Source organism: Anolis sagrei, chromosome 11 (genome assembly GCF_037176765.1).
Source record: "Anolis sagrei isolate rAnoSag1 chromosome 11, rAnoSag1.mat, whole genome shotgun sequence".
In the NCBI taxonomy this organism is placed as follows: Eukaryota; Metazoa; Chordata; class Lepidosauria; order Squamata; family Dactyloidae; genus Anolis; species Anolis sagrei.
In genome coordinates, this window is record NC_090031.1 from 34,096,551 (window position 1) to 34,123,075 (window position 26,525).

General features: G+C 46.5%; 1 protein-coding gene across 1 annotated transcript; it reads left to right on the top strand.

Annotated features, from left to right (window-relative positions):
• Positions 1–25,676, top strand: NUFIP2 (nuclear FMR1 interacting protein 2). Its single transcript, XM_067472193.1, has 4 exons — positions 1–530; positions 15,032–16,732; positions 20,736–20,768; positions 20,896–25,676. The coding sequence occupies exons 1-4, from the start codon at positions 212–214 to the stop codon at positions 20,946–20,948; spliced, it is 2,106 nt and encodes a 701-aa protein (XP_067328294.1). The 5' UTR covers positions 1–211; the 3' UTR covers positions 20,949–25,676.
• Positions 25,677–26,525: the final 849 nt, after the last annotated feature.

Sequence of the window (26,525 nt, forward strand, 5' to 3'; positions counted from 1 at the left end):
GGGAGAGAGGTGCCAATCAGGCGGGGGCGCGCTTGTCTTGGGCCCTGCGCGCGCTCCCGAGCCAACGAGGAACTGCTCCTTCTTCTCCTCCTATTTCTTCTCCTTCTTCTTCTGCTGCTACTGTTACTCCTCTGTGTATCTGTGTTGATACATTTTTGCTATTTTGTGGCAGAGAGAGAGAGAGAGAGCGAGCCAAGAGGGGGGCTTTTCAATGGAGGAGCAGCACCCTCTCCCTCCTTCCTCTGCATCGCACCACCATTCCCATCATCCCCACCACCACCACCATCACCACCACCACCACTACTACTACTACAACCACAACCACCACCAGCATCACCAGCATTACGAAGGAGGAGGAGGAGGAGGAATTGGAGGAGGAAGCAGCAGCAACCATGGGGCCAATGGGAATGAGAGGAAGGCCCCTTTGGCCCCACAGAGGAACCCCAAACACGACCCCAGGAACGGGGGGACAGTGGGGAGCTTTGGGGGGAACCCCCAAGCCGCCCAGGAGCCGACCCGAAGGAGAACAGGTGGGTTTTCCGCGGGGGAGTAAACCGTGCGTAAAAAGGCACCTCTCCAAAAAGGGACCCCTCTCCGAAGGAGAGGGGTCCCTTTTTGGAGAGGTGCCTTTTTACGCACGGTTTTTGGGGTACTTAACAACACCCCATCGAAACGATTTTTAGGGTGTTTATACATAAAACGATGGGGAACACGATCCCGTTGGAATGGGGTCGCTAGGGTGTACACGCGAGGCGTGGGAACGTCACGAAGAGGGTCCCCCTATCCCCCTCTCCATTTTTTCCCCTCTTTTGCGCCTTGGCTAGGCGCGGCCAAGGCGCACAGGAAAAGGTGGTTGTGGGGGGAAAAATACCGTCTTTTGGGGGGTCTGGAAAGGGAAATTCGCCCCCTATGGGTACAAGGGACTCTTGGGGGGATGTCTAAAGGATGGGGTGCCCGCTTTGGGGTCGGGAAAGGGGTGCAAAGCCAGGCCCAAAAGGCGCCTCTCCACGCGCCTTCCCAAGTCTCGCCCCACCCAAAGGGAAGCACAAGGGAAGAGGAATGGTATTTTTGGGGGAGGGTGGATTTGAAATATTTTTTGGGGGGTCTTTAGGTTTTCTATGGATGGAGGGAAGGTTTTGGGGTACCCTAAGTAGGGGGGAAAGGGGGGAAATAGAGCCAAAGGCGAAGGAAGAGAGCCAGGGAAAGGGGAGACCCTTCCACAACACCCCATATTTTTGGATAACTTATTGCCTTTCCAGAGGAAGATCAAGTCTGATTTTTTGGGGGGATACTTCAACAGCACCCCCATATTTTGGGGGGACACTTACTGTTTCAAGGCCAAGGAAGAGAGACATGGAAAGGGAAGATCCTTCCACAACACCCCATATTTTTGATAACTTATTTCCTTTCCTGAGGTTCAAGTCTGGGTTTTTTGGGGGGGATATTTCAACAGCACCCCCATATTTTGGGGGGACACTGTTGCAGTTTCAAGGCCAAGGAAGAGAGCCAGGGAAAGGGGAGACCCTTCAACAACACCCCCCATATTTTTTATAACTTAATTGCCTTTCCTGAGCTTCAAGTCTGGGTTTTTTGGGGGGTGATCCTTCAACAGCACCCCCATATTTTAAGAGGATCCTGTTACTGTTTAAGGGTCAAGGAAGAGAGACAGGGAAAGGGAAGATCCTTCCACAACACCCCATATTTTTGGTCAACTTATTTCCTTTCCAGAGGAAGATTAAGTCTGGTTTTTTGGGGGATCCTTCAACAGCACCCCCATATTTTGGGAGGACCCTGCTACTGTTTAAAGGCCAAGGAAGAGAGCCAGGGAAAGGGGAGATCCTTCCACAACTCCCCTATATTTTTGGATAACGTTTATTCCCAGCTACATCTGAGCTTGAAGGTTGGTTTTGGGAGGGGGGTCCTCCAACAGCACCCCCATATTTTGGAGGGACTGTTGCAGTTTCAAGGCCAAGGAAGAGAGCCAGGGAAAGGAGAGACGAATCAACAACACCCCATATTTTTGCATAACTTAATTGCCTTTCCAGAGAAAGATCAAGTCTTTTTATGGGGGATACTTCAACAGCACCCCCATATTTTGAGGGGACACTGTTACTGTTTCAAGGCCAAGGAAGAGAGCCAAGGAAAGGGGAAACTCTTCTATAACACCGCATATTTTTGACAACTTATTTCCTTTCCAGAGGAAGATTAAGTCTGTTTTTTTGGGGGAGAGGTCCTTCAACAGCACCCCCATATTTTGGGGGGACATTGTTGCAGTTTCAAGGCCAAGGAAGAGAGGGAAAGGGGAGACCCTTCCACAACACCCCATATTTTTGGATAACTTAATTGCCTTTCCAGAGGTTCAAGTCTGGGTTTTGTGGGGTGATCCTTCAAAAGCACCCCCATATTTTGGGAGGATTCTGTTGCTGTTTCAAGGCGAAGGAACAGAGCCAGGGAAAGGGGAGACTCTTCAACAACACCCCATATTTTTGGATAACTTAATTACCTTTCCAGAGCTTTAAGTCTGTGTTTTTTTTGGGGGGGGGATCCTTCAACAGCACCCCCATATTTTGAGAGGACATTGTTGCTGTTTTGCATTTCTTTAAGGGATGGATTCTAACACTTTTAGGGTGTCCCCTACTTTTTGGGAACCTTCCCAATGGAAAGAGAAGTTTTCTTGGGTACCCCCCCAAAAGGACTTTCAATGGGTCCCCGTTTCTCTTGGGACCCCGCTTTTTTCTTAACTTTCCAAAGAGACTCTCAAGGGTCCCCCTTTTTGTCTGTGTATCTTCCAAATGGGAAAAGGGGACTTTTAGAGGTCCCCCTTCTTGGGAATCTCTCCAAAGAGATAGGATTTCTTCCTTTCAAGGGGTCCCCCCACTTTTCTGTGTACCTTCCAGATGAGGGGAAAAGGGACTTTGGGCGGAGTGATTATAGGGTTCTTTCCCCTATATGTGGGATGGTTTGGGGCTCCCCCCCCCCCCACTTGAGTATCTTTGAGGCTTTAAATGGGGTTCCTATAGAGTTATCTGTCTTGTTTGTGGGGTAGTTTTGCCCCCCCCCCCTTTGAGTATCTTTGAGACTCTTTCATGGAGCGATCATAGGGTTTTTTCCCCTATTTGTGGGATAGTTTTGGGGTCCCCTCTTTGAGTATATTTGGCACTATTTGATGGGTCTTCTATGGGGTTCTTTCCCTTATTTGTGGGGTAGTTTTGGGGTCCCCCCTTTGAGTATCTTTGGGACTTTTAGTCAGGTTTCTATGGGGTAGTTGCAAGGTTCTTTCCCCCCTTTCTTTGGGGTAGTTTTGGGAACCCCATTTAAAGCCTCAAAGATACTCAAGTGGGGGGGGGGAGCCCCAAACCATCCCACATATAGGGGGGCCCCCTTTGATTATATTTGGGACTATTTAATGGGACTTCTATGGTGTTATTTCTCCTGTTTGTAGTGTAGTTTTGGGGTCCTCCCTTTGAGTATCTTTGAGGCTCTTCTATTGAGTGATTATAGGGTTCCTTCCCCTATTTGTGGGGTCGTTTTGGGGTCCCCTCTTTGAGTATCTTTGGGACTTTTAATGGGGTTTCTTTGGGGTGATTGTGAGGTGCTTTCCCTCTTTCTTTGGAGTAATTTTGGGGTCCCCCTTTGAGTATCTTTGGGACTATTTCATGGGGCTTTTATGGGGTGCTTTCCCCTATTTGTGGAGTAGTTTTGGGGTCCCTCCTTTAAGTATCTTTGGGACTATTTCATGGGGTTCCTATGGGGTGATTGTGAGGTTCTTTCCCTCTTTCTTTGGAGTAATTTTGGGGTCCCCCTTTGAGTATCTTTGGGACTATTTAACGGGGCTTCTATGGGGTGCTTTCCCCTATTTGTGAAGTAGTTTTGGGGTCCCCCCTTTTGCGTATCTTTGGTATTTTTAATCCGGTTTCTAAGGGGTGGTTGTGAGGTTCTTTCCCTTATTTGCAGGGCAGTTTTGGGGTCCCCCCTTTGAGTATAATCGGGATTTTTATGGGGTTTCTATAGAGTTATCTCTCTTGTTTGTGGAGTAGTTTTGTGGAGTAGTTTTGGGGTACCCCCTTTGAGTACATTTGGGACTATATAACGGGGCTTCTATGGGGTTATTTCCCCTATTTGTGGGGTAGTTTTGGGGTCCCCCCTTTGAGTATAATTGGGACTTTTTATGGGGTTTCTATAGAGGTATCTCTCTTGTTTGTGGAATAGTTTTGGGGTACCCCCTTTGAGTATATTTGAGACTATATAATGGAGGTTCTATGGGGTTTCCCCCCTATTTGTGGGGTAGTTTTGGGGTCCCCCCTTTGAGTATAATCGGGACTTTTTATGGGGTTTCTATAGAGGTATCTCTCTTGTTTGTGGAATAGTTTTGGGGTACCCCCTTTGAGTATATTTGAGACTATATAATGGAGGTTCTATGGGGTTTCCCCCCTATTTATGGGGTAGTTTTGGGGTTCCCCCTTTGAGTATAATCGGGACTTTTTATTGGGTTTCTATAGAGTACTCTCTCTTGTTTGTGGAGTAGTTTTGGGGTGCCCACTTTGAGTATATTTGGGACTATATAACGGGGCTTCTATGGGGTTATTTCCCCTATTTGTGGGGTAGCTTTGGGGTCCCCCTTTTTCTTGGGAATCTCTTCCTTGTGGCATTGCTTGCTCCCCAATAAAACCCTAGACATTTGGGGTGCTGTCCAAGAACAGGAGGGACCCCAAAACTACCCCAATTGAGTGTCCTTTTGGGGGGCAGCCTTGCGAGAGTTTGCCCAAATGGGAAAGATTTGGCACCCCAAAATAGGAGGCATTGGACTAGGAAATTCATTATTATTATTATTATTCAAACTTATGAAGCTTTGGGGGGTTCCTATTAGGCATTTTGTGCTGGGAAATCGAGGCTCTTTAGGGTGACCCCAATATATTGAGATAGAGAGATAAAATTGGGGATATATATATATATATATATATATAATTTATCTCTCCTATATTCTTTGGAGGGTCTAAAGCCTTTTTAAAGGGATCCCAAATTGGGAGCCTTCAGCTTGAGTCGGGGAGGGAGGCCTAGCCGGCATGACCTTCCTCCTTTCCCAGCCGCCGCTGAGCCGCCATGTTGGGCGGGCGGGCCAACTACGCGAGGCCCCGGCTCGGTTGGGCCTAGCTAGGCCGCGCGGCCTTCTCCCTTTTTTGCGGGGGAAGAAAGAGAAAGGCTTTTTTATTTTTTAGGGGGTTGTATAGCAAAGTGAAGGGGGTGTTTTGGGGTGTCGTTCTCTTGGGTATCTTTAGGGCTCTTTCATGGGGTTTCTATGGGGTTCTTTCCCCCCTTCTGTGGGGTAGTTTTGGGGTCCCCCCTTTGAGTATATTTGGGGCTATTTAACGTGGCTTCTATGGGGTTATTTGTGGGGTGGTTTTGGGGTCCCCCCTTTGAGTATTTTGGGACTTTTAATGGGGTTTCTATGGGGTGCTTCCCCCTATTTCTGGAGTAGTTTTGGGGTCCCCCCCTTGAGTATATTAGGTGTTATTTAATCGGGTTTCTATGGGGTGCTTTCCCCTGTTTGTAGGGTAGTTTTGGGGTCCCCCTTTGAGTATCTTTGGGGCTATTTAATGGGGCTTCTATGGGGTTATTTGTGAGGTAGTTTTGGGGTCCCCCCTTTGAGTATCTTTGGGACTTTTAGTGGGGTTTCTATGGGGTGGTTGTGAGGTTCTTTCCCTCTTTCTTTGGAGTAATTTTGGGGTCCCCTCTTTGAGTATCTTTGGAACTATTTAATGGGGCTTCTATGGGGTGCTTTCCCCTATTTTGGGGTGGTTTGGGGATCCCCCTTTGAGTATCTTTGAGGCTCTTCCATTGAGTGATTATAGGGTTCCTTCCCCTATTTGTGGGGTAGTTTTGGGGTCCCCTCTTTGAGTATATTTGACACTATTTGATGGGGCTTCTATAGGGTTCATTCCCTTATTTGTTGGGTAGTTTTGGGGTCCCCCCTTTGATTATCTTTGGGACTTTTAATCAGGTTTCTATGGGGTGGTTGCAAAGTTCTTTCTCCCCTTTCTTTGGGGTAGTTTGGGGGTTATTTCTCCTGTTTGTAGAGTAGTTTTGGGGTCCCCCCTTTGAGTATATTTGGGGCTATTTCATGGGGTTTCTATGGGGTTATTCCTCCTGTTTGTAGGGTAGTTTTGGGGTTCCTCCCTTTGAGTATCTTTGAGGCTCTTAAGTGATTATGGGGTTCCCCTATTTGTGGGGTTATTTTGGGGTCCCCTCTTTGAGTGTCTGGGACTTTTAATGGGGTTTCTATGGGGTGATTGTGAGATTCTTTCTTTCTTTGAAGTAATTTTGGGGTCCCCCTTTGAGTATAGTTCAGACTATTTAATGGGGCTTCTTCTGGGTTCTTTCTCCGATTTGTGGTGTAGTTTTGGGGTCCCCCATCTTTTTGAGTAGGTCTTTTAATTGGGTTTCTATGGGGTTATTTCCCCACCTATTTGTGGGTTAGTTTTGTGGTCTCCTACCCCCACTTTGAGGCTCTTTCATGGGATAATTGTAGGGTATTTTCTCACATTTGTGGGATAGTTTTGGGGGACCCCTTTGAGTATATTTCAGACTATTTAATGGGACTTTCTTTGGGGTTCTTTCCCCTATTTGTGGGGTGGTGTTGGCATCCTCCCCTTAGATATCTCTGGGATTTTTAATCAGGTTTCTATGGTGTGGTTGTGAGGTTCTTTCCCCTTTTCTTTAGATTAGTTTTGGGGTCCCCCCTTTGAGTATATTTGGGGCTATTTAACGGGGCTTCTATTGGGTTATTTCTCCTGTTTGTAGGGTAGTTTTGGGTTCCCCCCTTTGAGTATCTTTGGGACTTTTAATCGGGTTTCTATGGGGTGGTTGTGCGGTTCTTTCTCCCTTTCTATGGAGTAGTTTTGGGGTCCCCCCTTTGAGTATATTTCAGACTATTTAATGGGACTTTCTGTGGGGTTCTTTCCCTTATTTGTGGAGTAGTTTTGGGGTCCTCTCCTTAAGAATCTTAAGGACTTTTAATCAGGTTTCTATGGGGTAGTTGTGCGGTCCTTTCCCCTTTTCAATTGAGTAATTTTGGGGTCTCCCCTTTGAATATATTTAGGACTATTTAATGGAGCTTTCTATGGGGTTCTTTCCCCTATTTGTGGGGTAGTTTTAGGGTCCTCCCCTTAAGTTTCTTTAGGGCTTTTAATGGGGTTCTTTCCCCTATTTGTGGGTAGTTTTAAGGTATCATTGAGGCTTTTTATGGGCTGATGGTGAGGGTCTCTCCCTCTTCATGTAGGTTTTTTCTCCTTCTGTGGGGCCATTTTGGGGGGTTCGTCCCTTCAGTATCTGTGGGTTTTCTCCCCTAGTATTTATAGGTTTGTTTTGAGGCTAAGTCCCCTTTTCTTGGGGGTGCTTTTGGGGTTTCTCCCCATCTCTTTGGGTACCTTTTCAGTCTCGCTCCCTATAGGATCCTCTTTGAGTCCCACATTTGGGGGTGGGGTGGGAACATAAACAACAACATCAACAACAACAAGCAAATGGATTTGAGGTTCTTCCTCTCCTTCCACGGGCGATATTTGGGGTTCTTTCCCACTTGGTGTTGGAGTCCCAACACAATAATAATAATAATAATAATAATAATAATAATAATAATAATAGAGTGGTCTCTTTTCTGTGGGGTCATTTTGGGCTTCTCCCCATTTGAGTATCTTTAGGATTTCCCCCCCATCCCCTGAGACCATTTAAAATCCAGATTGTCTGTTTTAAACTGGATTATATGGCAGTCTAGACCAGTGGTTCTCAACCTTCCTAATGCCGCGACCCCTTAATACAGTTCCTCATGTTGTGGTGACCCCCAACCATAACTCTAATATTATGAATCGCCATGTAAATCATGATTTTCAGGATGTATTTTCATTCACTGGAGCAAATTTGGCACAAATACCCCAGTATGCCCAAATTTGAATACTGGTGGGGTTGGCGGGGGGATTGATTTTGCCATTTGGGAGTTGTAGTTGCTGGGATTTATAGTTAGCATGTAAACAAAGAGCATTCCGAACCCCACCAACAATGGAATTGAACCAAAGTTGGCACAGAGCACTCCCATGACCAACAGAAAATACAGGAAGGGTTTGGTGGGCATTGACCTTGAGTTTGGGAATTGTAGTTCGCCTACATCCAGAGAGCTCTGTGGGCTCAAACAATGATGGATCTGGATCAAACTTGGCACGGATACCTAATATGCCCAAACATGAACACTGATGGGCTTTGGGGAAAATAGACTTTGACATTTGGGAGTTGTACTTGCTGGGATTTATAGTTCACCTACATTCAAGGAGCGTTCTGAACCCCACCAATGATAGAATTGGGCCAAACTTGTCACACAGAACCCTCATGACCAACATAAAATACTGTGTTTTCTGATGGTCTTTGGCGACCCCTCTGACACCCCTTCGCGACCCCCCCAGGGGTCCTGACCCCCAGGTTGAGAAACACTGGTCTAGACTCACATAATCCAGATTATCAAAGCAAATAATCTGGATTATCTGCTTCGATAATCTGGCAATGTAGATCCAGCCAGAGTACCGATTTTGGGAGGAATGCAGGATCATAGTGGGTTGGTTTTGGGGTTCCTCCCCTCTTCTTTGGGGTATTTGGGGGGGGGGGCTTTAATGCCTCTTGGGTAGACCTAGGGTCCTCTCTATCCTCCCAATCAGATAGCCTTTAGGTTTGGGTTTATTTAGGGTGAGAAAGAAGCTTTGAAACATGGAGAGTCATTCAGTAGCTCTCCAGATAATGCTGAACTACAGTCCCCATCAGCCCTGGGCAGTATCTAGCCAAAGGGGGAGACATGCTGGGATTTGTAGTCCACCAACACCGGGAAAGGTGCACACCTTCCATCACTGAAATGGGCATTTGGGGACAGAAGTGTGTCTAGACCAGGCATGGGCAAGCTTTGATCCTCCAGGTGTTTTGGACTCCAACTCCCACAATTCCTAACAGCCTACCTAGGCAAGTGGGGTTTATATATATCTGTGGAATGTCCAGGGTGGGAGAAAGAACTCTCATCTGCTTGAGGCAAGTGTGACCACCTTGATTAGCATTGAGTGGCCTTGCAGCTTCAAAGCCTGTCTGCTTCCTGCCTGGGGGAATCCTTTGTTGGGAGGTGTTAGCTGGCCCTGATGGTTTCCTGTCTGGAATTCCCCTGTTGTTTGAGTGTTCCTCTTTATTTACTGTCCGGATTATATATATTTTGTTGTTTGTTTATTCAGTCACTTGCGACTCTTTGTGAGCTCATATATATGTATTATTTATTTATGTATTTATTTACTATATTTATATAGTGCCCCGCTCAGCCCGGAGGCGACCCGGAGCAGATATATATATATTTATACACACTATATTATAAATAGTTATAAATAATAATAATCTCCATATATACACGCTATATTATAAATTATTATAAATAATAATGTGTAAGTCATATATATATATGTATATAGGTCTATATATACATACATACATACATATATATATATATATATATATATATGATCTACACATTATTAATAGTTATAAATATATATAACTATTTATAACTATTATAAATAGTTATAAATAATAATGTGTAGGTCATATAGATAGATCTATATATATATATATATATATGACTTACACATTATTATTTATAATTATTTATAATATAGTGTGTATATATATGTATTGCATATGTATGTTGTAAACCGCTCCGAGCCTTTGGGGAGTGGCGGTACATAAATTCAATAAATTAATTAATAATTAATTAAATATATGTAGAATATATTAATCATGATTTCGGAGGCAAGCGTGAATGTTGCCATTGGCCCCCTTGATTGGCATTGAATGGCCTTGCATCTTCAAAGCTTGGCTGCTTCCTGCTTGGGGGAATCCTCAAGCAGAGGAGAGTTCTTTCTCCCACCCTGGACACTATTACACAGGTATACAAACCCCACTTGCGTAGTTTCCAACAGACCTCACAACCTCTGAGGATGCCTGCTAGAGATGTGGGCAAAATGTCAGGAGGGAATGCTTCTGGAACGTAGCCAGGCAGCCCGGAAAACTCATAGCAACTCAGACAAGAAATAGCTCTTAAAGTGGGATTCAACTTGGCCTGGTTTTGCTTCTGCCGGGCTTTTTGGGCCAAGGAGACGGGGCTGCCCATTGGGACAAGGCTTTGGCCTCTTTTTCACTTTGAGTCTTAGACAGAGGCCAGGTCGGCGATGGGACCGATCGCTCCTCTAGTTTTACTCCTGGACAAAACGGTTGAGGATTCTGAGCATTGCAACCCTTCCAAAAAGGGGGAATTTTCCCCAAATTCTGCGTGGAGATTCGACAGCCCCATCCCATATCGAACCTGAATTTATTTATTTTATTATTTATTTACAGTATTTCTATTCCGCCCTTCTCACCCCGCTGGGGACTCAGGGCGGATTACAGTGTACACATATATGGCAAACATTCCATGCCAATTTTGACATACAAACATATACAGACATACACAGAGGCTATTTAACTTTTCCTGACCACCAGGGGAGCTGTCACTTTTCATCGTCCATCTGCGATGCTGATGAAGCACTTCCACATTCCCTGCATGCTTCCCCGCTGGAATGCTTTGCTGGAGTCTTCTTTACGGCCTCATAAATCAGTTGATTTAGCCTCCCCACACTTTAAGATGGTACCTAATATTCCTACTTGACAGATGCAACTGTCTTTCGGGTTGCAAAGGTCGACAACAGGCTACACAATTGGTTGGAAACTCACTCCAACCCGGGCTGGCTTCGAATGCATGACCTTTTGATCAGAGTGATCTTAATGCAGCTGACACTCAGCCAGCTGCGCCACAATCCCGGTGAGCATAAGATAGAGAAGTTGCCGGGTTTTTATTTTATTTCTCGCGTCAGGAGCGACTTGAGAAACCGCAAGTCGCTTCTGGTGTGGGAGAATTGGCCGTCTGCAAGGACGTCGCCCAGGGAAAGCGTAAGTCATTCGGACGGCATGACTGCACGGAGTGCCGTTACCTTCCCTATTAATCTACTCCCATTTGCATGTTTTCAAACTGCTAGGGTGGCAGGAGCTGGGGCTAACAGTGAGAGCTCACCCCACTCCCGAGAGCGCATAGGGAAGAGTTAACACCCATTTGGATCTCATTGGTTTTGGAGAGGGTGCAGATGTAATCTCGATGGGCACCTCTTGTGTTCCATACCGATGCCACCACCAATCGTTGGCGGCGTTTCCAAATGCTTTGGGGCTGCGATCTCCTTTCGGCCAGTGGCTGGTCAAAAGTCCAGGGCCACTCCGTCTGTTCCCAAAAATGTGTCATCGGGGTCAAAGTCTCCCCGGCTTATCTCTCCTGGCGTGGCCTTTCCAGAAGGAAACTGATTCGTCATCTCTCTCTCCAGCTGTTTACGCCGGGGACGCGGTCTTGTCTGGGCACCGAAAGGGCACCCGAGGTGAAGTCTGATTGCCAGCGGTGGCCTCTTTGTGTTTTTTGGTTTTCTGGTTGGGTTTGGCAGGCCGGTTATGAGCCCGTCCGGATTGACAGTGACTTGACCGGCACAAAAATATTAGAAACCAGGCTGTCATTCAACATATACAGGCTGAGTATCCCTTGTCCAAAATATCCACCTGAGATTGCAACCGATGCTTTGATATGTGTCAACTTTGCTCCATCCGCCGTTCAAATCCAAGGAGCTGGGTGAGCTCCTGCTGTTAGCCCCAGCTTCTGCCAACCTAGCAGTTCGAAAACATGTTGATGTGAGTAGATCAATAGGTAAACCGATGGAGTACTTCCTCATTCTTTTGCACGCCGCTGGAGACTTTTATGGCATCATAAATTACTTAAGTTAGCATGCAGTACTTCCTCATTCTTTTGCACGCTGCTGGAGATTTTTATGGCATCATAAATTACTTAAGTTAGCATGCAGTACTTCCTCATTCTTTTGCACGCTGCTGGAGATTTTTATGGCGTCATAAATTACCCCCAGCTTCTGCCAACCTAGCATTTCATAAACATGTAAATGTGAGTAGATCAATAGGTACACCGATGGAGTACTTCCTCATTCTTTTGCATGCCGCTGGAGATTTTTATGGCGTCATAAATTACCTAAGTTAGCATGGAGTACTTCCTCATTCTTTTGCACGCTGCTGGAGATTTTTATGGCGTCATAAATTACCTAAATTAACATGGAGTACTTCCTCATTCTTTTGTGAGTAGATCAATAGGTACACCGATGGAGTACTTCCTCATTCTTTTGCACGTTGCTGGAGACTTTTATGGCATCATAAATTACTTAAGTTAGCATGGAGTACTTCCTCATTCTTTTGCACGCTGCTGGAGATTTTTACGGCGTCATAAATTACTTAAGTTAGCATGCAGTACTTCCTCATTCTTTTGCACGCTGCTGGAGATTTTTATGGCGTCATAAATTACCCCCAGCTTCTGCCAACCTAGCATTTCATAAACATGTAAATGTGAGTAGATCAATAGGTACACCGATGGAGTGCTTCCTCATTCTTTTGCACGCTGCTGGAGATTTTTATGGCATCATAAATTACTTAAGTTAGCATGGAGTACGTCCTCATTCTTTTCCACGTTGCTGGAGATTTTTATGGCATCATAAATTACTTAAGTTAGCATGGAGTACTTCCTCATTATTTTGCACGCTGCTGGAGATTTTTTATGGCATCATAAATTACTTAAGTTAGCTTGACAGTGGGTGAGCTCCCGCTGTTAGCCCCAACTTCTGCCAACCTAGCAGTTCGAAAACATGTAAATGTGAGTAGATCAATAGGTACACCGATGGAGTACTTCCTCATTCTTTTGCACGCTGCTGGAGATTTTTACGGCATCATAAATTGCTTAAGTTAGCATGGAGTACTTCCTCATTCTTTTGCACGCTGCTGGAGATTTTTATGGCGTCATAAATTGCTTAAGTTAGCATGGAGTACTTCCTCATTCTTTTGCACGCTGCTGGAGATTTTTATGGCGTCATAAATTGCTTAAGTTAGCATGGAGTACTTCCTCATTCTTTTGCACACTGCTGGAGATTTTTATGGCGTCATAAATTGCTTAAGTTAGCATGGAGTACTTCCTCATTCTTTTGCACGCTGCTGGAGATTTTTATGGCGTCATAAATTGCTTAAGTTAGCATGGAGTACTTCCTCATTCTTTTGCACGCTGCTGGAGATTTTTATGGCGTCATAAATTACTTAAGTTAGCTTGACAGATGCAACTGTCTTTCAGGCTGCAAAGGGTCGACAACAAGCTAGACAAATGGTCGGAAAACATGCAAATATGAGTAGATCAATAGGTAGCACTTCTGCGGGAAGGTAACGGTGCTCCCTTCAGTCATGCTGACCACATGACCTTGGGGGTGTCTACGGAAAATGCTGGCTCTTCAGCTTAGAAATGGAGATGAGCACCACCACCCAGTCGGACGCGATGAGACTTTAATGTCCAGGGAAACCTTTACTAGTATGTTCTGTTGGTCATGTGGGGGTCTGTAAGCCAAGTTTGGTCTAGGTCCGTCATTTGTGGGGGTCGCAGTGGTCTGTGGCAGGCAAATCAGATGATGGTACTGCAAATCCAATTGTCCATGGTCTGTCCTCCTTCAAACTGCCCCAGGACGTATAGTGGGTCATGGGGAGGATCTGTGTGCCAAGTTTGGTCCAGGTCCATCATTCGTGGGGGTTGCAGTGGTCTGTGGGAGGTGAAGTAGGGTCATAATACTGGAAATCTGATTGTCCATGGTCCATCCTCCCTCAAACTGCCCCAGTATGTGGAGTTGGTCGCTGTGTGCCAAGTTTGGTCCAGGTCCGTCATTCGTGGGGGTCGCAATGGTCTAAGGGAGGTGAATCGAGTGATGGTACTGCAAATCCGATTGTCAATGGTTCATCCTCCCTCAAACTGCCCCAGGACGTAGAGTGGATCATTGGTGGGGGGGTGTCTGTGTGCCAATTTTGGTCCAGGTCTGTCATTCGTGAGGGTCGCAGTGGTCTGGGAGGTGAAGTAGGGTGATGGTACTGGAAATCCGATTGTCCATGGTCCATCATCCCTCAAACTGCCCCAGGATGTATAGTGGGTCATGGGGGGGGGGGGGGGGGAATGGTTTGTGTGCCAAGTTTGGTCCAGGTCCATCATTTGTGGGGGTCGCAGTGGTCTGTGAGAGGTGAAGTAGGGTGATGGTACTGCAAATCTGATTGTCCATGGTCTGTCCTCACTCAAACTACCCCAGGATGTAGAGTGGGTCATATGGGGGGGGGGGGGGGGTCTGTGTGCCAAGTTTGGTCCAGGTCCGTCATTCATGGTGGTTGCCATGGTCTGTGGGAGGTGAATGGGGTGATGGTACTGCAAAACCCATTGTCCATGGCTTATTGTCCTCCAAATCGCACTGGGACGTATAGTGGGTCATGGGGGCTGTCAGTGCGCCAAGATTGGTCCAGGCCCGTCATTTGTGAGGGTTGCAGTGGTCTGTGGGGGGTGAAGTAGGGTGATGATACTGGAAATCCGATTGTGGGGGTCGCAGTTGTCTCTGGAAGTGAGTGAAGGTACTGCAAATCCCATCTTCCATGGCACGTTTGGTCCAGATCTATCGTTGGTTGGGTTCACAGTGCTCTCTAGATGTAGATGAACTACAACTCCTATAAATCATGGCGAATTCTCCCCAAACCTCTTGTTCGGTTGCGGATCAATTCCTCTGTTTGCTGTGCGCCATAGGAAAGGATAGAAAAGGGTTGAGGGAGAGGCAGTGGGAGGGGTAGTGCAAATTCCACACCAATGGAGAGAGAAAGGAACCCTGGGATGTCCAGTCTGGAGAAAAAACAGAACATCTAGGGTGAAATTGACCCAGAATGAAAGCATTTCTTGGGTAGTGGGCAGTATGGTGTCTGGGGTGGACATTGGCAGGGGTGAGGAGACATGTTCATGGCACTTCCTATAATCTGAATATTTTTTAACGTGTATAGATGAACAATTTTTTAATTTTTATGTGTTTTTCTGGGGATGTTTTTGCAGGCTACGGTGAGCTGAACGGCAATGTTGGGGAGAGGGAATGCTCCCTGAAAGGCCTGAACGCCGGCGATGCGCCCAGTCCGATTTCGAGGGTCACCAATGGCAGCCAAACCCCAGGAGACACTGCTTTCACCCTGAAACCGATGGCGAAAGGCGGCCCTTTTGGGAAACCGGGGCTCAAGTCCAAGGGCTTCCTTCCGAAAGCGAGCATGGACAAGAAGAGCGAGAAATGTTACGAGAGCAAGGCGCGGGAGGAGAAGTCGGAGGCGGTTCCGATCCCGAACGGCGTGGTGACGAACACTTCCTGCTACATCACCAACGGTTACGCCGGCAAAGGGGCCGACAATGACGGCAGCGGGTCAGAGAGCGGCTACACGACCCCCAAGAAGCGGAAGGGGCGCCCCAATAGCATCAAGGGCTGCGAGAGTTTGGAAAAGGCGACTCCGCAGGACCCTCCGGTTGCGCCGGAGCCGGAAGGCTTCAGACCCGACGGCGGTGGGGATACAAAAGCAGGGCCCCACATTGAGGGATTGAAGCCGGCGTGGAAATGCGAGGGGGGCGCTTTGGGGATGGGACGCGGCAGACCGGGGCCGACAGAGATGCCGAGGAAGAACTCGGACACCAAAGTCGGGATGGTCGGCAAGAAGTTCGAGGAGCGGCCCAAGGGTAAGCCCGTCTCGGCCTCAAAAGAGGACTCCTGGACTCTCTTCAAACCGCCACCCGTTTTCCCCGTTGACAACAGCAGCGCCAAGATCGTCCCGAAGATCAGCTATGCCAGCAAGGTGAAGGAGAACCTCAATAAGTCCGCACAGAACCCCACGTCGTCCCTGTCATCATCCTCCTCCTCTTCTTCGTCATCGTCCTCCTCCTCCTCCTCCTCCTCTTTGTGTTTATCATCCGCCACAGACGGGCCGCTCCCGACTCCCAACCGCCTCTCCCAAGTCCCCATGTCTGCCATGAAATCGGTCACTTCAGTCAACTTCTCCAACGGGCCGGTTCTCGCGGGTGCTGACCGCGGGGTCTCGTGTCCGGTGGGTACTCAATCGCTGCTCGTCCCCGCGTCCGGCGCCATGTTATTCACCCCTTCTGAGTCGGCGCCCCCGGAGGAACCCAAGCCGAGCCTTTTAATCTACCCGTCGAATATGCAAGCCCTCCTCCTCGATGCCGCGAGCCGAGCCGAGCCCGCTTCTTTCCAGGGCCACCTTCAGCAGAACCTGGGGGACATTTTCCAGAACAAGTGGGGCCTGTCGTTCATCAACGAGCCCAGCGCGGGGCCGGAGAAGCCGGCGGAGGGTCAGGCCCCAGAGGTGACGTTTCAAGGGGAGTTCCCCGGCACTTTGGCCGCTCCGACGGGGCCCAACCCGCCTCCCGCTTTCCCCAAGGCTTACGAATTGGACAAACGGACTTGTCCGCCGCCGCTCCTGAACACTCTCCTCAAGCTGGGGACACCCTGCGATGGAGGCGGCGGAGGCGGCTTCTTTTTGGACTCCCATCCTCCGGGGGGACCGCGCCTGGCCGACCTCGGGGCTCCCGGGGGCCCCTTTGTCTTTCTTGCCAAGGACTGCCACGTCGAGAACCGGCTGGCTTCCCCTACGAACAATTTGTTAGCCTCCGCCAAAGAACAGAGGTACCCGAGAGGCCTAGAACGGAAAGAGAGTTGGGGTGACTTCGACCTGCGGGCCGCCGTTCTATATCATACTCAAGGTAAGACTCTTATTTGGTCGGTTGACTCCCTTTCGGAAAGGTCTGGGAGATTGGATCCGACTTGGTACAGGTAAGATTTGGTATAGGTGGAGTTTTGCTCATCACTTGCTCACAAATTTATCCAAATTAGGGCGGGAGCTGGGTACATGAGCTTGACGGGCCTTCAAGTTGTTTCGGGGTTAGAGCAACTTGAAGTCTATAACATAGCTTAGGGCGGGAGCCAGGTACATGATTTTAACAGGCCTTTAAGTCTTTTCAAACTTAAAGCAACATGAAATCTATAATATAGTTTAGGGCAGGAGCAGGGTACATGATCTTGATAGGCTTTCATGTCATTTCAATCTTGGAGCAACCTGAAGTCTATAATATAGTTTAGGGCAGGAGCGGGGTACATGATCTTGAAAGGCCTTCAAGTCGTTTCAATCTTGGAGCAACCTGAAGTCTATAATATAGTTAAGGGTGGGAGCTATGTACATGATCTTGACTGGCCTTCAAGTAATTTCAATCTTAGAGCAACCTGAAGTCTATAATATAGTTTAGGGAGGGACCTGGGTACATGATATTGACAGGCCTTCAAGTCGTTTCTATCTTAGAGCAACCTGAAATCTATAATATAGTTTAGGGCGGGAGCCGGGTACATGATCTTGACAGGCCTTCAAGTCGTTTCTATCTTAGAGCAACCTGAAATCTATAATATAGTTTAGGGCGGGAGCCGGGTACATGATCTTGACAGGCCTTCAATCGTAGAGCAACCTGAAGTCTATAATATAGTTTAGGGTGGGAGCAGGGTACATGATCTTGACAGGCCTTCAAGTCGTTTCAATCTTAGAGCAACCTGAAGTCTACAATATAGTTTAGGGTGGGAGCAGGGTACATGATCTTGACAGACCTTCAAGTCGTTTCAATCTTAGAGCAACCCGAAGTCTATAATATAGTTTAGGGCGGCAGCCGGGTACATGATCTTGACAGGCCTTCAAGTCGTTTCAACCTTAGAGCAACCTGAAGTCTACAATATAGTTTAGGGTGGGAGCAGGGTACATGATCTTGACAGACCTTCAAGTCGTTTCAATCTTAGAGCAACCCGAAGTCTATAATATAGTTTAGGGCGGGAGCCGGGTACATGATCTTGACAGGCCTTCAAGTCGTTTCAATCTTAGAGCAACTTGAAATCTATAATGGAGCTTAGGGCGGGAGCTGGGTACATGATCTTGATGGGCCATATCCAGACTGTGGGGCCATAGCTCGGGGACCCTTGCACTATCACATCCCCCCTCGGGGCTCTTCTTGTAAGCGGATCCCTTCTTCCTTGCCTCCCATCCTCCTCTGCTCATCCTTTTGATTTGAAACAATTCCACTTGACACCCGGCCCTCGAAATGGAGCGTTGTGCTTCAGTGGCCAAGTGGGTCAGGAGGGAGAGGGGGGAGTTGTGGATTCAGCGTTTCCACTCTCACTCAATGTGTGTCTGCGCTGGCTTCCCCTCCAGCCCACCCCCCAGGATGTCTCCATATTTTTGGTACAGAGAAAAGGTGGTTTTTACCTAGTTCTTCTTGGGTTGAAATCAGAGCTGATCCAATGAAGGGCAACTGAAGTTCCAGGTCCAGAATGTTTTGAGGTTGTGATAAAAAGCTGCTAGTCCTCAAGGTTACTGGCAGAAGGACACCCGCTACATTCAAGATTTAATATGAGGGTGACCGAGGTGGTGACTCCACGGAGCAGATTGTCCCGAAAGAACGGGAAATGTGTTTGATTCATTGGTGTTATTACATTTACTGCCATGGAAAAGGTCCCTGTTTACCCCATTTGGGTAAGAAGAAGCAAAGCACTATCATCATCATCATCAACAACAACAAAAACAAGACACTTGGGAAGTGTCCGATGTGTAATTGAGTACAAAAGCCAGAAGGAAAATGAGAAAACGAGGAGGAAGGAAGAGAAAGATAGAAGGGAGGGAAGAATAAAGGAAAGAGAGAAGGAAGGAAAGAGAAAAGGGAAGGAAGGAGAAGGGGAGAGAGGGAAGGATGGTGGAAGAAAGAGGGAGGGAGGTAAGGAGGAAGGAAAGACAAAAGAGAAAGATGAAAGGGCTGAAGGGAAGAAGGAAAGAAAGAGAAAGAAGGAGCAAAGGGGGAAAGAAAGAGAAGGAAGGAGGGAAGGATGAAATGGTGGAAGGAGAAAGAGGGGAGGGAGCTAAGGAGGAAGGAAAGACAAAAGGGAGGAAAGGATGAAAAGGTGGAAGGAAGGAAGGACAAAAGGGTGAAAGGGAGGGATGGTAGAAGAAAGAGGGAAGGAGGAAGGAAAGACAAAAGGGAAGGAAGGATGAAAGGGTTGAAGGGAAGGGGGAAGTAGGAAAGAAAGAGAAGGAAGGAGGGAAAAACGAAACGGTGGAAGGATGGAAGGAGAAAGGGAGGTAAGGAGAAAGGAAAGACAAAAGGGAGGAAAGGATGAAAAGGTGGAAGGAAGGACAAAAGGGTAAAAGGGAAGGATGGTAGGAGAAAGAGGGAGGAAGGAAAGACAAAAGGAAAGGAAGAATGAAAAGGTTGAAGGGAAGGGGGAAGGAGGAAAGAAAGAGAAGGAAGGAGGAAAGAACGAAACGGTGGAAGGATGGAAGGAGAAAGATGGAGGGAGATAAGGAGGAAGGAAAGACAAAAGGAGGGAATGAGAGGGAGAGAGGGAAGGAAGGATAAAAGGGTGAAAGGGAAGGATGGTAGGAGAAGGAGGGAGGTAAGAAGGAAGGAAAGACAAAAGGGAAGGAAGGATGAAAAGGTGGAAGGGAAGGAAGAAGGAAAAGGTGGAAAGGATTGAAAGGGAGAAAGAGGGAGGGAATGGAGGAATGAGAGAAAGAAAGAATTATAAAAGGGAAGGAAGGAAGGAAGGAGTAAGAGGGAGAGAGGAAAGGAAGGAAAGACGAAAGTGGAAGGGGAAGGAAGAAGGAAGGAAAGACAAAAGGGAAGGAAGGAGAAAGGAAGGAAGGACAAAAGGGTGAAAGGGAAGGATGGTAGAAGGAGGGAGGGAGGTAAGGAGTAAGGAAAAAGAAAAGGGAAGGAAGGATGAAAGGGTTGAAGGAAAGGAGGAAAGAAAGAGAAAGAAGAAGGAAAGAAAGAGACGGAAGGAGGGAAGGACGAAACGGTGGAAGGAGAAAGGGAGTTAGGAAAAAGGAAAGACAAAAGGGAGGAAGGACGAAAGGGTGGAAAGGAATAAAAGGAGGGAGAAAGACGGAGGAATGAGAGAAGGAAGGAACAATAAAAGGGAAGGAAGGAAGGAGAAAGAGGGAGAGAGGAAAGGAAGGAAAGGCGAAGGTGGAAGAGAAGGAGGGAGGAAAGGAAGATAGGGAAGGAAGAAGGAAGGAAAGAGAGAAGGTGACATCAGTCATCCAGACTTTTCTTTTCCACAATTGTGATGTCTGCTGTGTTGTGTTCCAAAACTTTGTCAGTCTGGATTTGAAAGTGTCACAATATTTTGATGTGTTCATTTTCCACTCCCTTTGCGTGTTTATGATCCCTTTACCAATTCTTTCCTGCTGGCAGGTGGTCCTTGTGACATAAGTTCCAATGAATCATTTGGGCCACAGAGTTGTGCCTCTGTTTGTAGTCTGACTGTGCAATTTTCTTGCAGCAGCTGAGGAGATGGTACATGGTTTCACTAGCATTTAGGGTCATCAGCTGATTTTTCGATCCTGGTTTTAATTGCATCGTTGTTGTTGTTGTTGTTGTTGTTGTTATTATTATTTTAATCCCATGAACATAGCTGAAAACATTGGATGGCCATTTGGCATTTTAGCCGGTAGAAAAGGATTTGCCTTAATTGCATCGTAGTTGTTGTCGTTGTCATTGTTGTTGTTGTTATTATTATTATTATTATTATTATTATTATTATTTTAATCCCATGAACATAGCTGAAAACATTGGATGGCCATTTGGCTTTTTAGCTGATAGAAAAGGATTATTTTAGATGGTAAAAACAATTTATTTCCTTCCACTAATCTTGGTTTTCTTTCTTTTTCCCCAGAAATGGAATCTCTTTGTAATTTGCAAAAACAAGGTAAGGACGGTAAATGGAGGAGGGGGGAAGGGGGTGAATTCGGCTCATTTTGATCCATTCCTTCCATTCCCGGGACCCTCCGAAAACCGACTTCTTAACCTCTTCCCCTTTCTATTTCCTTTCCCAGACCCCAAAAGGATAATCACGTACGACGAAGCCATGGACCGCCCGAATCAATGAGAGGAAGAGGAATCCCGACCCATCATCGCAGCCTCGTCCGGAAGCGTCCCCGAGCGGGGTGTCATGTCCGCCGGAGCAACCCGCGACGCGACGGCAGCCCAAGGAACCCCGAACTAGGATAATATATACAAATGTATCCATATATATATATATATCAGAATATATATATATGAATGAGCTACTTTAAAAAAAATAATAACACTCTGGGCATCAGGAGACGGCATTGGCAGAGACTCCCTTTACGCGGTTTATTTAAAGCCTTCGGTCCTCGCTTCTTCCTGTTTATCCCTTCTATATTTTGAATATATTCCCCTCCAAAAAAACAACAACATTCTGCCAGTCGGTTCCGGACACCTTCGGGATTATTTTTCTTTTTTCGCTGGGATTCTGCAATCGTCGGTAACACACTAATCGCAAGCAAATGAGGACAAGATCCTTCTCTTTCCAGTTGCCAGGATCCTCGGAAGAAAGGAAGGAAGAAAAGAACGAGAGAAAGAAAAGAAAGGAAGAGAAGTCGGAAGGACAGGCTTTGCAGGGTTGTCGTTCCTCCTTCCCTCTGTCGTTTCCTGGTTCCGATTTTCCAGATCAGGAGAAGATGTTGGTCTTAAAAATATTCATTTCGTCTCTCTGTTTGCACCTTCTCTCTTTTCCCGCGGTGTCGCTTGAACCCAGAACCCCGAAATACGGACCTGTGGCCCCAGATTTGGAGTCGGAAGGGGGGAAAAACTGTTATTCTGGAGCACAAGAGGCCGTGTTTGCACCATGCTCTTTTTTCTCCAGACAGGAAGTGATGCGGGTCTCGATTTATGTCACTTCCTGTTTGGGGAGAAATGCCTTCCTTGTTGATTTTCAGGGCATTCCTTTCTGGGGAAGGAAATGCCTCTCCTCTTGACCAGGGAATGTCCTTTTCCCCTAAACAGGAAGTGGTATGGATCTCGACTTACGTCACTTCCTGTTTGGGGAGAAATGCCTTCCTTGTTGATTTTCAGGGCATTCCTTTCTGGGGAAGGAAATGTCTCTCCTCTTGACCAGGGAACGCCCTTTTACCCCCAACAGGAAGTGGTTTGGATCTTGACTTATGTCACTTCCTGTTCGAGGAGAAATGCCTTTCAAGTCATTTCTTTCAGGGGAAGGAAATGCCTTTCCTCTTGACCAGGAAATGCAATTTCCACCCCAACAGGAAGTGATGCAGATCTTGACTTATGTCACTTCCTGTTCAGGAAAAAATGCCCTTCCTCTTGACCAGGGAAAGCCTTCCCCCCCAACAGGAAATGATCCGGGTCTCAACTTACGTCACTTCCTGTTTGGGGAAAAATGCCTTTCTCATTGACTTTCAAGTCATTTCTTTCAGGGGAAGGAAATGCCTTTCCTCTTGACCAGGAAATGCTATTTCCACCCTAACAGGAAGTGATGCAGGTGTTGACTTCCATCACTTCCTGTTTGGGGAAAAATGCCTTTCCTCTTGACCAGGGAAAGCCTTCCCCACCCCAACAGGAAGTGATCTGGATTTCAACTTACGTCACTTCCTATTTGGGGGAAAATGCCTTCCTCATTGATTTTCAGGGGAAGGAAATGCCTTTATGCTTGACCAGGAAAAGCTTTTTCCCCCCTACAGGAAGTGATGCGGGTCTCGACTTATGCCACTTCCTGTTTGGGGAAAAATGCCTTCCTCGTTGACTTTCAGGGGAAGGAAATGCCTTTATGCTTGACCAGGAAAAGCTTTTTCCCCCCTACAGGAAGTGATGTGGGTCTCGACTTATGCCACTTCCTGTTTGGGGAAAAAGCGCCTTCCTCGTTGACTTTCAAGTCATTTCTTTCTGCAGAAGGAAACACCTCTCCTCTTGAACAGGGAAAGCCTTTTCCCCTCAACAGGAAGTGAGACGGGTCTCGACTTATGTCACTTCCTGTTTTGAATTTCTGGGGAGCAAAACACCTCTCCTGTTGACTTCTGTCCCTTCCCGTGAGACTTCTCCTAGACCTAAGATTGATATTTAGAAGCAAAATAATCAAAAGTAAATTTATTTTCAGCCTACGAACCCACCTCTGATCTAGATTTGGAAGCTTATTTTATTTTTGGCTCAATATTCAGGATTGTTTGGGTGTCTGTTTGTGTGTTGTGTGTCCTCCGAAACGCAAGTCCTTTTCCCATCTCTGTGCATTGTATTTCTGGAAGCGAGCAAAACAAAGACAATTTTTTTTTTAGATATTCAAGTACAGGTTGCGTCTCCTTTGTCCGAAATGTTTTGGATTTTGGAATATCGGTGCGTATATGTATGACATATGTATAGATAGGTATATTATACATATGCATTCTTTTACTTGAAGTCGAGTCCCTCGTAAGAATATTTTCAGAGTCAAGCTTTGCAAGAAGCGGGTGTGAGAGCGAGAAAGAGGTCAAGATTTTGTTTCCAGGTTTTGCCTTTCGGCCTTGGGGTTGCTCCAGTCCATTCGGTGCGCCTGGTCTGTGGGTCGATCCACAAAGGTGCATCACTCGGTGTCTTAGGTGGTCTTGAATTGTGAGAAGCTCATCTCAGCTCCCGATTTGAAGCCTCGGATCCTCCTTGGGCTCATTTTCCTAAGCGTTTCATGCCTTTTTCGCCCACAAAGCCTGGTCTGAGAACAAGATCAGGGCGATCTTGTACCAACGGGGTACTAAACCTTAGATCTAAAGCATAAACACTTTGCGTAATCCACTCCCTTCGCTTGCTTTTCGGCTCAAGTTGCATTGGCTTTGCTTTTAGTCCTGGCTTTAGTGCTTTTAGGCCTGGCTTTGATTCATTTAGATCCTGTTTTGGTTTTTTTAGACCCCGGAATTTATTATTTTCGGCCACTCGCCCAACAAGGGTTACGGGCCCAGTATCGCCTTTAGACCTCACTTTGGCTCTTTTAGACTCAGATTTGGTTCTTTCAGATTTTTTTGGTAGTTTTAAGTTGTTTTTTTTTTTTACCCAGAATTCATTCGTTTAGGCCACTTGCCCAACAACGGTTATGGGCCCAGTATCGCCTTTAGGTCTGGCTTTGGCTGTTTTAGACTCGGAATTGGTTCCTTCAGGGTTTTTTTAGACCCGGAATTTATTACTTTATTCCACTCGCTCTACAAGGGTTATGGGCCCAGTATCGCCTTTAGGCCTCGTTTTGCTTCTTTTCGTCTCGGTATTTGGTTCCTTCAGGTTTTTTTAGACCCAGAATTCATTCGTTTAGGCCACTCACTCAACAAGGGTTATGGGCCCAGTATCGCCTTTCAGGCCTGGCTTTGGTTCTTTCAGGTTTTTTAAGACCTGGATTTCATTATTTTAGGCCTGGCTTTGGTTATTTTCGACAATGCATTGGTTCCTTCATTATTTTTTTAGACCTGGAATTTATTATTTTAGGCCACTCACCTAACAAGGGTTATGGGCCCGGTATCACCGTTAGGCCTGGCTTTGGCTCTTTTAGACTCAGCATTGGTTCTTTCAGGTTTTTTTAGATCCGGAATTCATTCGTTTAGGCCACTTGCCCAATAAGGGTTATGGGCCCAGTATAACCTTTGAGGACTGGCTTTGCTTCTTTTCGTCCTGGTATTGGTTCTTTCAGGTTTTTTTAAACCCAGAATTCATTCTTTTAGGCCACTCGCACAACAAGGGTTATGGGCCCAGTATCACCTTTAGGCCTGGCTGTGGTTCTTTTAGACTCAGCATTGGTAGTTTCAGGTTTATTTTAAACCCAGAATTCATTCTTTGGGCCACTCGCCCAACAAGGGTTATGGGCCCGGTATCGCCTTTAGGTCTGGCTTTGGCTCTTTTAGACTCAGCATTGGTTCTTTTCAGATTTTTTTAGACCCAGTATTCATTCTTTTAGGCCTGGCTTTAGTACTTTGAGGCCTGGCTTTGGTTATTTTTGACTGCATTCGTTCCTTCAGATTTTTTTAGACCCGGAATTCATTCGTTTAGGCCACTCGCCCAACAAGGGTTATGGGCCCGGTATCGCCTTTAGGCCTGGATTTGCTTCTTTTCGACTCTGCATTGGTTTTTCAGATTTTTTTAGACCAGGATTTCATTCTTTTACATCTAGCTTTAGTACTTTGAGGCCTGGCTTTGACTCTTTAGACAGAATTTTTTTAGGCCACCCGGCCAACAAGGGTTATGGGCCCAGTATCGCCTTTACGGCCTGGCTTTGGTTCTTTTAGATTCGACGTTAGTCCGTTGAGACCTGGCTTTATTTCTTTGAGGCTGAACTTCGGTTCTTTTCGCCCCGGCTTTAGTTCTCTTTGCAAAATCCTCCCCATTTGCACCCTGCTGAAATCAATGGCATTGGTAAAAGACAAAACTCATCCCTTAAGCTTGATACTTTTGCCCCGCTTTGATGAGAAACCCAAGCTTGGCTTCCTTCTGTTTTGTTTTTCTCCTTCCTTGGGTCTGAATGGGCTGGCATTTGTGTGTATGTGTGCGTTTTGTGTGCGAGGAAAGGCACAGATCCGAGTTCGAGTCTCCGAACCCCTTCCTTTGCTAAACCCTCCGACCCGATCCTTTCCACTGAGAAGCTTCATTCTGAATTCTCTCTCCCTTCTGCAACGGTTCTCTGACCTTTCCAGCTTCCCCGCCGCCCCAAAATCTATTTTATATTTTAATGAAGAAAGATATAAAACTTTTAAAAAGAGACGGAGAGAGATGCGTGTAGAACAAATAAATTAAAAAGAGAGAGAGAGAGATGCTACATGATGTAAATTGTTGAATAAACATTATAAGTTTCCATGTTGCCTCGTGGTCTTTTCTGAAAGCAGCGTATGTGTTCCTTGGTGGTTTGTCGTGCAAAAAATATGGATTCAAATTTTTTTGTATACTTTTCAACCCATAAGGATTTGGGCTTATATAGCACATTCATTATAGAGTGTGGGTCCGGCATGGGCAAACTTGGATTTTGGATTTCAAAACCTTTTGGGCTATACCAGGTCCATAACGCTTGTTGGGCAACACCGGGACCCCTAATCCTTGTTGGGCAAGTGGTCTCAAACTGCATTTATGATACAATGTGGATCCGATATGGGAAATTTGGACGCTTTCTCTAAAGGTTTTGGATTTCAAAACCGTTTGGGCTACACCGGGCCAATAACGCTTGTTGGGCAACATCGGGCCCATAACGCTTGTTGGGCAACACCGGGCCCATAACCCATGTTGGATGAGTGGTCTCAAACTACATTCATGATACAATGTGGGTCCGGTATGGGAAAATTTGGACCCTTTCTCTAAAGTTATTGGATTTCAAAACCTTTTGGGCTACACTGAGCCCATAACGCTTGTTGGGCAACACCGGGCCCATAACCCTTGGTGGGCAACACCGGGACCCCTAATCCTTGTTGGGCAAGTGGTCTCAAACTGCATTTATGATACAATGTGGTTCCAACATGGACCCTTTCTCTAAAGGTTTTGGATTTCAAAACCTTTTGGGCTATACCGGGCCCATAACGCTTGTTGGGCAACACCGGGCCCATAACCCATGTTGGATGAGTGGTCTCAAACTGCATTCATGATACAATGTGGGTCCGGTATGGGAAAATTTGGACCCTTTCTCTAAAGTTATTGGATTTCAAAACCTTTTGGG